The following is a 14,497-nucleotide window of genomic DNA, read 5'->3' as shown; positions in this document are numbered from 1 at the left end:
AAAAATAATAGATCACGACGTTTCGATCGCAACACAAGCAATCGTCATCAGGTGGGACAACCACAGCAAGAAACAACTGCTGAAGTGGGCGAGAGAGATCTGTCGTGGCACGAGGTCATAATCATTAATATATATTTTTAAATAATTTACAACTCCGATTTTAAGCTTTCGTGACTGCAGGGATTCATCTTCTTGGTTCTTTCGGTAAAGTCACGTAGAATGAAAATAATAAAATAATAAAAATAAAATATAATAAAATAATTCTCACGACGTTTCGGCCACAACGCAAGCAGCCGTCAGACTCTGTCTTCTCGACAGCTCTGTTCTCCACTCGAGGACGGCTGCTTGCGTTGTGGCCAAAACGTCGTGAGAATTATTTTATTATGTTTTATTTTTATTATTTTATTATTTCTATTCTACGTGACTTTACCGAAAGAACCAAGAAGATGAATTTACAATTCGTTACCAATCCATTGCCTTGTGAATCGCTCCCCACACTTTGTCGGTCTTGGGGGTTGTTGAAGGTTTAGACGAAGCCAACGCACCTCCGATTAGCACAGTTGGCTACGTACGGTGTGAAAAAAGTTCAACATACGTGCAGGACGGGTTTAGATGTCACTCCTCAGCTGATGTCAGCCGTGGAAGGGAATCGAACTCTGGTTGGTCGGGTTCATAACGCAGTGCGCTAATCACTGCACCACCGCTCCCCCACCCCTCCTTATAGACTATTGTTTATTATGATTAATTATTCGTAATTATCATCATCGGCCATCGTCAGTTCACTCCTGGATGAAGGCCTCCCCACGTCACATCTGCGATAAAATATGTAAATAATAACAAGTGTTATCATTATCGTCGTCGTGTATAACATGCATCATATAATCGACGGCGGAAGAACGACAAAGAACACGAAACATCAAATTTCGATTTAAAGCTTTCGTGACTGCAGGGATTCATCTTCTTGGTTCTTTCGGTAAAGTCACGTAGAAGGGAAGTAATAAAATAATAAAAATAAAACATAATAAAATAATTGTCACGACGTTTCTGCCACAACGCAAGCAGCCGTCCTCAGGTGGAGAACAGGTCTGTCGAGAAGACAGAGTCTGAATGATTGTCTTCTCGACAGACCTGTTCTCCACCTGATGACGGCTGCTTGCGTTGTGGACGAAAGGTCGTGAAAATTATTTTATTATGTTTTATTTGTATTACTTTATTATTTCCATTCTACGTGACTTTAACGAAAGAACCAAGAAGATGAACACGAAACATCGTCTCGAGGAAGTCGTCCCCATCGACTCGTCTCCACACCGCCGGCTCCCCGTGTCGCTTCGGTGCGAGCCGCAGCGACTGATTTACAGTTGCCATTAATTACAGCCTCGGTTAATTGTATGCAGGAAACGTCAAATTAGTGAGTCGCGTGACAGTCAATGGGGGAAAAACGCAAAACCCGTCAAAGGCTTTACCGTCGGTTCTAGCGTCACCCTCCACGGCCTTGGTCCGCTGCTGGTGTGTATGTTGCTTATCGCGAGACTGAAAACAACGTGCGACTTTTGACGTGCAATTGAACGCGATCCTAACTTAAATGAACGGTTAACAATAAACACGAATCTACTTCCAGATGTTGCTAGTTATCAGCGTGACCTCGACGATCTGTGCACACGATTTCAGCTCGTTTAGCCCTTTAATGATGGATAAATGTGTAGCTTCAGAGAAGGGTTTCTCAAACTCCAGCCCACCACCACGCCCCTACGTCTCTTCGTGCGCACCAATTGACTCCCTTTTCAAATTAAAATCCGTCGTCCCACGCTGTACGCGCCCGATGATTGCTAAACACGCCCCGCGCGACCTGCTGAAGCAATTCACGCTTTCTGCGTGGAACACATCTACACAAACAGACAAAGATCCCCCGTATAGCCTATAACAGACTGTTGGGGCAAGTGCTGTTAGCGAGTAGCACCTATGAAGGTCGGCACGGTGCACCAGGGGATGGGTGGCTAGCACCACGCCCGGCCGCCTTTGTCTCCCCATCGACAATGTTTAGACATCGCACCAAGTAGAGTACGGTACTCATTTGATGCCGAGTCGACCTAAGAGGGGGCCATGATTAGTTCAGATAAACGTCACTTGTGCTGGCCGCGAGAGAGACTATTTAAAATTGAGACCCATGGCCGATTTAAAATTGAGATCGAGACCTCTCCGTGTGTGTGTTCGACGCGACGCAAACAGCGTCACGTGGGACGCGTTTAACAATCATCGGGTGCGTGCAAGCGTGGACCCGACTTGTAACTTGTGCTCGAATCGGGGAGAGTTGATTGGTTAAACGAGTAGTGGGTCTCGAGAACCGTTCGATTAGACATCGGTGACCAACACACAGCCACCGTCGCGAGTCTCTATGAGCTCTGAGTTCACGCTCGATACGAGAGCGAGAGAGAGAATCAGGAGCGCATTGCGCGTACACACTTGCCCGCGACGCCTCGCGCGTGAGACGTGGGGCCGCAGGTTTCCACTTGCGGACTGATCGAGAGGCCCACCGAGTGTGGCTGCTACCTCCACGCGCCCCTTTGTTTGTTTGTTGGTTGCGCAGTGGCGACTGCGTTGATTCAACATTGACGCCTCCGATAAAAAAAAACAACCCCATCGAACTGCTCTCATTGTTGTGGCCGATGTAACTTGCAGGGCTACGCGTTCGGCACGAGTCTGGATCTTTCGTCGATAAGGACGGAAGTCGTGTCGGTGCATCCTACTACGACTGCTACCACTTCGTGTGCTAAAGTGCATCGAGACACGCGCTGCGTCGTGATGTCATTGTGGAGACGCCGTGTTACAATAACAAAATAATAACAACTGTGGCCTAGTCAGAGGCCGGAGAGGTGGGAATTAACCTCGCTATGTGTTGTGAAGAAGGATCATTGCCCGAAGCGTCGCCGCTTAAATTAAATATAGATATATTTTTAAGGCCACAGTATTATTGACTCATGCGTTGGGTTGTGTATGTTAGTACGTTTGCTCGAAAACCACTGCTAACGCACAAGCGCCAGTTTTACGTTATTAAAATATAACATAATCACACGCTGCAAATGGAGTTATCTACAAATGAGATGTTTGTTAGTTTGCCTTGCGTTCTTACATTAATTTCGTTCTCTCCAGCCAATTGCATAATCACCATCATCATCATGTGAGTGTATGGTAAAAAAAAGTCTGCAATTGAATCGCACTACAATGTAATAACGACAAACTGCATTGGTTCGTGTACTGCATTGACGCAAATTAAAACACTTCTGACATGTGAATTTTCATATAGCGACATCCGTGTAACATCAACTCTCATCATCATGGTCAACATAAAACATAATACTCTGTTCAGTATATGAATCGTTTGTAGCTGTAGCATCGATACGAACGTTATGCAAAATAGAAACACGTTTAAAGAATAACTAGATCTCTTTTTTTATCCTTCGGAAAAAGTCAAGTTTGCAAGGGGCAGTCGATTGCAATGTCTCAACTCTGTCTTTTTATAAGTCCACTGAAAACAACAACCAGAAGAACAACAAAACACCCTTCCAATGTTGACGATCATTCTAAATAATCACCACCATCACCATCACCACCACCATCATCATCATCACGTCATTATATACAACATTACACAGGAGGCCAAATAACACTCGTCTATACCACGTTCGGGCACATAACGTAACATTTCTACGACGCAGCACCACAGGTCTATTGAATCACCGCTCGAATATTCTGATGATTATGATGATGATGATAATATCACGAGCAAGAATGCCGTGCAGTTACGAGAGGACCGACAAAGACGTACCGGCGGTGATTCCCCGTGCCCGTGCCGACGACGACGACTCAAGCGATGTTCAGTGCAAAGCTTTCAGTTTTGTTTTTGGGGTTTCTTAGGGTTTTTTTTATGGGTTGTTGTTGTTGTTGTTGAACGGAGCGTTTTCTCAGCGTTCATCCAAGAGACGAGCTTGTCCCACGGTCATCGTCGTCATCGTTTCAACTCCTGAGCCCACACGTGCTGCGGCCAGCCAGTCCGTCCACGCTTCTTCTCCTTCGAGCTGTTCTTGCCACTGGGTCGCTGATCGGAGGCGAGGACAACAACAACAACAAGACAACAACAACAACACGTGTCACACTTCACGGAAAGTGTTCCCCACCAGACAAAGATCCCCCCCATATAGCCTTAACAGACTGTCGGGGCAAGTGCTATTAGCGAGCACCTATTAAGGCCGCAACGGTACACGAGGGGGTGGGGGGCCAGCACCACGCCCGACCGCCTTTGTCTCCCCAGTGGCGATGTTTACACACCGCACTAGGTATTCGTTAGAGGCTGAGTCGACCTAGGGGAGGCCCAGGACCGGTTCAGATAATCGTCACTGGTGTTGGCCGTGAGCGGGAATCGAACTCGTGTGGCCGGGTTCATAGCGCAGCGCGCTAACCGTTACACCACCGCTCCCCACCAGACGCACACACACGCACACACGCACGCACGCACACACACGCACGCACGCACACACTCCCCTCCCCTTCCCACGCCCCCCATAATCCGTTTCGCTCCATCGACTTCATCGAAGCAAGCGGCTTCCGATCATCGCACCTCTTGATGAGCACTGTTAGGCTACGTACGGCGCGAAAGAACCTCAACGTGCAACCTCGCAGCAGTGGCTGTAGGATTAGCCATCGGACAAGGACGGCCACCACATCGCGCGCCTTCAGATGCGCTTCTGCCGGTCGTCTGGAAAGCTCTTCCTTCCGATAGTAGGAAGCCACTGGAGCCCTATGCACTTCTAAATCATCTCGATTGAAAACTAATTTATTCATAACTGGATGTTGCGTTTAGCTTGTTGCCCCCCTCCCCCCGAGCATCTCCGATTAGCACGGTTGGCTACGTACGGTGCGAAAGAAGTTCAACACACTGTACGTGAACTTGTTGCGCAGTGGTGGCATCGGCTATGGTCAGTTGTGGCGAGCGCGATATCTGAACGGGGGTGTATCTGAGAACACGCTTCTACAAACCGCGCACACTCACATTGAGTGGGGAGACATTGATCCAGCAGTGGGTTGACAAATGGGCTTTAACTTACTCTTTGGGTCTTTCGGTAAAGTCACGTAGGTCGACATAAAATTAAACAAATCACGACGTTTCGATCGCAACACAACCACAGCAAGAAAACTACTGAAGTGCTGTGGTTGTCTCACCTGATGAAGGCCCCTTGTGTTGCGATCGAAACGTCGTGATTTGTTTTATTTTAATTTATTTCTACCTATGTGACTTTACCGAAATAACCAAAAAGTTTGGATTCCTGCAGTCACGAAAGCTTCAAATCAAGATCGTGCTTTAACTTATCACGTATAATTAGAATTGTTCAATCCCAGCTGTAAGCGAACAACTATTGGAGCAGTTACGGCCCATCACGAGGTGGTGGTACTGTAACCCCGTACGCCCGGCCGCCTTTGTCTCCCCAAGATGCTCACGTTTTTAACACACCGCGCCAGGTACTCGTTTCGTGCTTTAAGAATGTAACTCGGACTCTTAGTTCTTTCGGTAAAGTCACGTAGGTAAAAAATGAAATTAAAATTAATAAAAAATAAAAACAATAAAATCACGACGTTTCGGAGGCAACACAAGCTTCCGTCTTCAGGTGAAACTGTCACAGCAAAAAATCTGTATCAAGTTTTGCTGTGACAGTTTCACCTGAAGACGGAAGCTTGTGTTGCCTCCGAAACGCCATTATTTTATTGTTTTGATTTTTTTTATTAATTTTAATTTTTTTTTACCTACGTGACTTTACCGAAAGAACTAAGAGTATGAATCATTGCAGTCACGAAAGCTTAAAATCTAGAATGTAACTCGGCGCTGATTCCTGACGCGTGTGCGTCAATCGTCGTGCCGCCGCCACTCTTAAACACGCGAGCAGAGAGCGCAATTAGCGATAGAAAGCTGGCAATGATTATACCGATGCCACGGGTGCTAGTACTGCGTGGACGTGCATTGTGGGTGGCGTGGGGGTATAGAGTCCACACGTGAATGTGTTACATCGCCTTTGCCAATCCCTGCTGGATGAATGACTAAATTATTGTTCTGGTTTGGGGTAATCGGGTGGTTCGAGCGATCGGCTGAAATGTTCCAAGTGGTCGACTCAGCCAATTCTCCATCGGGGGGGGGTGGTCGATAAATTTAGTACCAATTTTTGGCAGTCAGCTGCGGTTGTCTTATAAATAGAACTGGCCATAGGAATGTCGAGTTTCAGCCGCTGGCTCGAGGATGGCACTCGACATCAACAGGAAATGTGTAGTACGTCATGCATGCACGTATTTAAGGATGTTCTCGTGTACACAGAAGTGAGAAGGTCTCCACACACTCATGTACATGCGCGCAACTGCATACAATCGTTAACATATAATAAAATAAGTTCATTATTTAGGTAGCTTAGTGTATACATGTGTGTATATGTACGAACATATACATATATATGGGATCCCCCCCATATAGCCTTTAATGGACCATTGGAGCAAGTTCTGTTAGCGAGTGCTGATGTCCACTGCCTGCACCGGGTACTCCGTTAATGGCTGAGTCGACCTAAAGAAGGTCCAGGACCGGTCCAGACACTCGTCACTGATGTTAGCCGTGAGCAGAAACCGAAATCGTTTCGCCAGGTTCGTTCGCGCAGCGTAGCACTAACACAGGTAATAACTTACAAAGGCAAAGATCCCCCATATAGCCTGTAACAAACTGTTGGGTAAAGTGCTGTTAGCGAGCACCTATGAAGGCCAGAAGTGCACACGACGGGGTGGGTGGCCAGCACCACGCCCGGTCGCCTTTGTCTCCCTAATGGCGATGTTTACTACACACCGCACCAGGTACTCATTTGAGGCTGAGTCGACCTCGAGGAGGCCCAGGCTCGGTTCACACATGCACACACACAGGCATTTGCAAACAAACATATATACACACCACGCATAAATTCATACACAACACAAAGACAAAGATCCCCCCCCGTATAGCCTTCAACACAATGTTGGGGCAAGTGCAGTTAGCGAGTAGCACCTACGAAGGCCGGCACGGCACGACACGCGGACACATTATACAGTGTGCACACAACACACACAAAGGTGAACCCACGTAGACATACGCATAAAGACAGCACACGCATACGCGCAAGCCAACACAAACCTGTCAACCCCTTACCAGTGCCCTCTAGCTTATTAGAGACCAAGTGAGACCGCGTTGGTCACCCCGTGCCCCTTACACACCTCAACAAAGTTCATCCTTACAAAGTCCGCATTGAAACGGCTTACGCCGTATGGACTCGAAAACTTAGATTGTCTGTACAAGAATGCGAGTAAACGGTATGGGTTGACAGATATGCCAACAATACCAAACAACAACATAATACAGATTTTTGGGGTTAGATCGCGTAAATATATAAATGTGTCGTTAAATCCGCCACCACCCGACACAGCCAACTAGTAAGGTTTGTCACGTGAACAGAACAAGCCACTTAATTACTAGTACAGCACACCGGTGTGTTGGAGAGCCAAGCCACAACATTTACAATCCACAACATTTACAAGCTACTACAACAACAACCAGATTGTATTTCGATCAGTTAATGTATCGGCTGAAACAGCGTGCAGCCTTGGGGCGCATTTTACGCGGCCGATTCTCCATCGGCTGCTTCGTGGCACGTAGCGGCTCTTCCCGGGGCTCGATCGGCTGCCGGCGGCGGCGGAGGCCGACTTCGCTCCCCCGTCACACGGGGGACTCGAATAAGCAGCGAATGCTTTAGAAGGAGGGTGGATGGATGGATGGGGGGGATCTCTGTCATTGTGGTCACTGCGTAAGCGCTGTGCCCTTGACCCTGACGCACTGAGAGGTCTCTATCGGGGTGGGTGGATAGGTGGTGGTGGTGTTGGGTTTCGGGGGAGGGATGGGGACGACCTTCGAGTGAATGGGCAGCGATGCTAGCAAAACAAAATGGAGCGGCAAATGAGAGAGGAGGCGTTTAACCCTTACGCTGCGCTAGTCTTGCGAACGCGCACGCACGCAACACGCAGCTGCAGCTTGTGCCGCGGTCCGTTTCTTTTCACGAGCGGCGTTCGTCTCTCACGTGTTTGTTAGTGTCGTGTTTGTCACTGTTTATGTAACAGCATCATTATCGTCATCATCGTCGTCATTATCAATCGCTGTGTTGTCAAACGGTGCACCACGATGAACTCGTGTCTCATCTTGCAATGTCGGCACGAGCGCACGCGCGCGGCCGTACGAAGTCGGCGTTTGTTTACGGAGTAGAGCAACGTTGGCACGAATGAGTGTCGTTAATGTGGAACTCATCGACGTCAGAATTAGCGTAAATAGTGTGTTGTGATATAATGCGATGCGTGCGCTTTAACGTGGGAGCTCCATCCCCCCCCCCGAACCACGCGTTACGCGTCGTGAACGCGCAGATTATCTCGGACAAATGCACAACGCTTTGTCAATCTACAGCTCGATGGAAACCCTCTCCACGCCTTGTCGCTCATGGCGGGGAGGAGGAGGGGGTTGTTTTGACCATACTTCACCACGCTGGTCCGTGCGGAGTTGGTGCAGTGGGTGGGGGAGCAACACTCGGGACCAGTGGTACGAGACGACTCAACAATAGCGCAAGCGCGCTAACCACTGCGCCACCGCTCCACATTAATGGTGACACACTGTAGCGTATGTGCGTTTAAACTTCTTTCGCACCGTACGCAGTCAACCGTGCTGATCGGAGGTGCGGGGAAATGTCAGCAGCAAGGGTTTGTTGTGCGTTTTGGTGAACTCTGCCAAGTTAATCGGGCATACATATTCAAATCACTCGGCGATCGGTTGTTGTTGTCTATTTAACAAGACATGAATTCGAACGACGGGGTGGAGCGGTGGTGCAGTGGTTAGCACAATCGGTAGCCGAGTTTTATTCCCGGACACGGCTGACATCAGCGGTGAGTGATATTAGAACCGGTCCTTGGGGTCTCTCCTTCATCAAGCTGCACTGACCAGCGTGGTGAAGTATGGCCGAAAAACAACCCCTATCCCCTCTCTCCCCTGACTAACGCAGTGTGTGGAGCCTTCATTCTATCCAGCAGTAGATGATTTGAGTGGCAGCTAAATAATCCTCGTAGCGTGTGTGTGGTTTGCAATACATGCACAGATTTATTTCGCTGTACGCCATTTATACTTTAAATTGTGATGGTTTGGAAAAATAAAAATTATTACTCAAGGTAAGTTATGTATGTCTGACCGTTATATGATTTGAGGCCTGTTTCAAAATCATAATTTTCCGAAAATACGTCAATGCATTTCACGACAGAACTCTTTGATCGATTACCTTAAAAATACAGTTAATAGATCTTTACACTTTTAGTAGCTAATTCTCGATACCGTTTGCCTTTTTCCTTGGTGCGTATAGGTAACGTACACGAGGAGTTGCCGACGCGTGCAAATATAGTTTGTATAGAATGTATACATGCTAAACACTTGAACAGTATTTATACTTTTTGTACATTGTGAGCAGAAAGAGTCCATTCGTAAATATATCATTAAAACTAAAATTACGGAACATTTATTTACGTGTCGATAAACAAAAATCCTCCCCGAGTCTCAAGACTCCGATTTCAGGAGGGTTCTGCATTTACAACGTTTGGCCAATTGCATTGTAATGAGCTAAACCGTATTCTCAGAGTTCAAAATAAGCAAATATTTTGTATCCCTACGTACAAAAAACGTCGGAGGTTCGTCTTATAATCTGGAAGGTCCTGGGGTGTGTTTGTGTGCGGAGCGGTAGTGTAGCAGTTAGCATGCACTGCGCTACGATCCCCGCCACCCGAGTTCGATTCCCGCTCACGGCCAACACCAGTGGCTATTTTCAGAACCGGTCCTGGGCCTCCCTTAGGTCGACTCAGCATAAAATGAATACCTCGTGCGGTGTGTAAACATCGCCACTGGGGAGACAAAGGCGGCCGGGCGTGGGGCTGGCCACCCACCCTTTTGTGTGCCGTGCCGGCCCGCATAGGTGCTCGCTAACAGCACTTGACCCAACAGTCTGCTAAGCCTATACGGGGGATCTTTGTCTCTGTGTGAAAACAGATTCGAATACATTTATTGACACCGCGCAAAGGCGTCTTGGGGTGCGTCATATTTTCCGGAGCGTCTTATAATCCACAAAATTACGGCAAATGATTAAGTGATAAGATATACAGATGGGGAGGGGGGAAGGGAGTTAATTTGACGCTCATACAACATATCCATGGACTCGCTGCATGTCTCAACAGCCTCGTGCCATGCGCAAAAACACTCGTGCACAGGACTATTGTTACGTGCAACGATGTCGAGAAGCAGTGCGTGGACATGCCTTCAGTTGTTCATGCGTTATCGGGACTACTTGGACAGATGGCCTCTTCTACGAAGAGGTCGGGGGGGGGGAGGAGGAGGACGAGAGGGGAAACAAACAGAAATGCAAAGTCAAACAACGACACAAAGTACACTTAGTCACGCTTAGCATCGACACGCGTGTAGGGGACTAAGTGAAAATGTAAAAGATGATGAACTGCACGTCGTTCCATCGCTGTTAAAGCGCGTTATACAATCATAATGCATTTTATGAATTTCGCGGCAGCATAGGATGTTCCAAGATCAACGGTGACAGTTTACTTACGTCTGTTTCTGCACAATTAGCGTTGCATTCATCTACGTGTCATACAATTGCACGTTCATCTCTGTAATATGTAAACATAAACTCGACACGCTCCTCGACAACACTGCCTTAAGATTGAACACATTTGTTGACGAGTTTGTAACAAATTATGCTTCTGCACCACCGCTAACGCAGCATCATCATCACCACGTAATTTCTGTTGTATGTTTGATGATGATGATGAAGATGATGATGAAATCAGCTCGTTTGTGGGGTGCAAGACGGATTCTTATATCGCAGAATCGCGAGGGGAGGTGGTGGCGGCGGATTGGCGAGTCCTTCATCCAGCAGCGGACAGACCATGGCTGGTGATGATTTTGAAGACGATTATTACGGTGATGATGATGAATGTGCATGACGTGTGTGAACTCGCGCTTGTGAGTGCAACACATCAAAAGTCTAACTTTAAACTGAAATGTAAACACCGTTGGCACATATGTATACACTATACATCTTCATATTTTCGCACCACCGAAACTTTTCAAGGTATAGTCAATGCGCGTGCCTCTAAAAGCTCCGCGAGCCGACGCGGTGAAGAGCATGCACAATTGTATTATGTTTAACTTTTATTATTTTTTTATTTCCCTTCTACGTGACTTTACCGAAAGAACCAAGAAGATGAAAGCCTGCAGAATGTTCCCTTTTTATTTGTGACTACGACTCGTGGGGCAGGAGGGCATTTAAATTCCGGGGGCATTTAAATTCCGGGGGCATGTCCAATGCATCCGTCGCCTTCGCACGCGGCGACAGTGACAGCCGAATTGACTCATGGCCCTAAACCCTGCGACGCAATCCGCACTCCCTAACTCCCATCGTGGGACATATTCACGGAATGGAGGCTCTATCGGGTTTTGAAAGAACCCCTCCGAGTAGTGGTTCGCTCTGGTTGTCTCGCTCGCTCTCTCGCTCTCTATCACCACGTGCATGACACCGATGAGTCTTATCAAGTCGCATTCCTCTGGTGGTTGTCACGTGAGCCTTGTGCAAGGTCCGCACCGCTGCTGACTCAATGGTAAAAATATGCCCACTAACCACCCTTTACACACCCCCCTCCCCCTAAAAAATTCTGTACAAATTGCACTGATTTATCTCATTTTTCCCCACCACCACCCCCCCACTCCCCAAATAAGGGGATGCACTGTACTACGGAGCAACATTTCACGTTTGAGGCAAAATAATTCATCTGGAGAAATATCCTCAGGGTTCATGAGTGCGCGCTCTGTCCACGTGTCTCCCTGCGTGCGTATGCATTCCTATCCCCGTTCATACTCGGCGCCAACCGATAGGATACACACGTACACACAAGCGCAATCGAGAATGTGTTGTTTGATTACAATAAAGATAAAATGTTGGCACACATCCTGGATAATAATTGGCCTGGCGTTTGCCCAAAAAGCCGCTGGATTGCTTCCTTTCAGTGAAACATTTTCACTCTTCCCGCAGCTGAAGCACAGATTGATATCAAGTTCTAAGTATACAGTGAGGTCCGTGCGAGTGTGTATACGCTACAAGCTTTTTAAACAAAGTCCCATAGTTCAAGTTCGTGCGTTCGGTTGTGCGGCTGGACAACAATGTACTTTTAGTAATTACGTGATTTTTGTTGTTTCGCTGTTTGGAACTATGTTGGAAATACAAACGTGACGTGATCGCTTTCTGTGTCTGCCCTGCAGAAGGGCCATTGCTCGAAACGTCGAACTTGTGTATATTACTATGGAGACGGTGTTGACGGCGAACCGTATATCCGAGTGGTCTAACGTGTGCTTACACGCACCACTTCTAAACGCAGCCTCTCATTATTGTTTAAAAGCATCAAACTTCTAGATATATATTTTTTTGGGGGACGGCTGATTACCCACCGCTGAATACGCCCAACAAACTAACCACAGTCGTAGGTGTACAGAGACACTGACCGCTTGCGGCGTTATATGATGTAACCAGCTCTCTGTCCCCAGTGCTGATGTGAATCGAGTTCTACGTACCCCCTCTTCGACTATGTAACCCAGTTCGATCGTCGATCCAGTTCTATTACGTACCCAGTTCTCTCCTCCCAGTCACATGATGTACCCGGTTCTATTATCGCTGCAGTGCTATTCATGCAACCCAGTTCTATTACGTAAACCCAGCCAGCTGTACGCTCGCATGCCTGCGCCGATAGTTGCTTGTTACACACAGATGTATGCGCTCAGTGCCATGCAGCGAGTTCAAATCTTCCACTTCTACCGAGTCCCGTTTCCCGTGCCGCGTGCCCAGCGCTACTCCCGCCCGTGCGTGCGCCCGTACCGTTCCGTCGACGGCGCGCTCCGACCGGCCATCGCTGTCCGCCAGATCGGCCCTGAATCCGGACGTCGTCTCTCCACCACTGTCGCCCTTATCCAGGACGTCCATCAGGTAGGAGATGTAGCTGGTGGCGAGGCGCAGCGTCTTGATCTTGGACAGCTTCGTGTCCACGGGCACGTTGGGAATGTGTCCGCGCAGCTCCGCAAACGCGCTGTTGATGCTCTGGGTGCGGCGCCGCTCCTTGCGCGGAGGCTGCGGCTGCCCCGGTGGTCCAACCCCGGCCGAGTGGGGCCGTAGCCTCCGGCCGCACGCCCTCTCCCCGAGCCCCCGCAGGGCCCCGCAATACGCGGCGGCCGCGGCGGCAGCGGCGGCGGCGGCCGTGGTGGCGACCGCACCGCCGTTGATGGCTCCTCCGCCCCCGACCCCTCCTCCTCCTCCGACTCCAGCGGCGACTCCGACTCCTCCACCGCCCCCGCCGCCACCGCCGCCGCCTCCGTGCACGGCGGACGCCTCGGAGACCTGCATCGACCCCGGACCCCGGAGTACTCCGCCGGGGTAGCTGGCGGCGGTGAGCCCGTTGTAGTGGCACGGCACGCTGGCGTAGTCCGCTGCCATATCCGCCGCGCCCCCGAGCACCCAGCCGCGGAGGTAGAGGCTCTCGTCGTGATGATGGTGGTGGTGGTGGTGGCGGCGACCGGCGGCCGCCACGCAAGGGTAGAGGTCGTACATGACCGGGTGGTGGTGAGGGTAGCCACCCACCAGACTCATGCTGCGGCGGTCACAAACCACGCGGACGACACGCGCCGAGCTTAGCTACGCCGCCGATTCCTTCGCGTTCCTACCGCTCCGCTTCTCCCACCACCCACGCCCCCAACCCCCCACCTCTCTCTCTCTCGCTCTCTCTCTTCGCTCGGGATGCGACGAACGAGCAAGAAGCACGAGCGAGGCGGAGAGAGTCGGTCGCGTAGATCATAAACGAGAGCGCCGATTGCGCAGGGCGGACTGGGTGGCACGTGTTCGCGGACACATGCTCGGTTGACTTTCTGCCGCGGGAATAGACGCTCGGATAGAAATCATAAAAATCGCCGCCTCGGTCGCATCGACGGCCACGGAGCGCTGCGTTCTCTCCGATGGAAGCCAACAATGTCCATGACGTTTGGGAATTTATACAAATGACCGTGCTGCTATGTTGTAGGCGGAGGGTGGTCGGGATGGGAGGAGAGAGGAGGAGGGGAATGCAGAGGCACGCGATTGTGCGTACGCTCATTTCACGCAATCATCCGGCCAATCGGAAGCGGCAGTTCAACTTGGGAGTATATCCCGCCAGCCAAAGTTCAAGCGAATCGTTATTTACGTCCGTGCGATGTCCGTACACACGTTTGTTTTGACAGTGCGTTATCGTGTGGTTCCGCAGGCGCGTGTGAAGTTTGCGCTGTGTTATAACGTGTGTCATCGCTACTATCGTCATAGTTATGAGCATGGTATACATCATC

General features: G+C 49.4%; 1 protein-coding gene across 2 annotated transcripts; it reads right to left on the bottom strand.

The window, feature by feature from the left end:
* Window positions 1-1,140: 1,140 nt before the first annotated feature.
* LOC144937656 (heart- and neural crest derivatives-expressed protein 2-like) lies at window positions 1,141-14,149 on the bottom strand. 2 transcript variants are annotated; one of them, XM_078865043.1, is made up of 3 exons: window positions 13,008-14,149; window positions 10,386-10,433; window positions 1,141-4,093 (listed from the first exon to the last, which is right to left on the bottom strand). In XM_078865043.1, exons 1-3 carry the CDS (start codon window positions 13,770-13,772, stop codon window positions 4,004-4,006), a joined length of 903 nt encoding a protein of 300 aa, XP_078721169.1. In that variant the 5' UTR covers window positions 13,773-14,149; the 3' UTR covers window positions 1,141-4,003. The 2 variants fall into 2 exon arrangements, with proteins under 2 accessions (XP_078721169.1, XP_078721170.1); XM_078865044.1 differs by lacking the exon at window positions 10,386-10,433.
* Between the last annotated feature and the right edge of the window lie 348 nt (window positions 14,150-14,497).

This window comes from Lampetra fluviatilis, chromosome 19, assembly GCF_964198595.1.
Source record: "Lampetra fluviatilis chromosome 19, kcLamFluv1.1, whole genome shotgun sequence".
Classification (NCBI taxonomy): domain Eukaryota; kingdom Metazoa; phylum Chordata; class Hyperoartia; order Petromyzontiformes; family Petromyzontidae; genus Lampetra; species Lampetra fluviatilis.
Note: the sequence above shows the minus strand (reverse complement) of the source record. Positions and strands in the feature narration are given on the sequence as shown.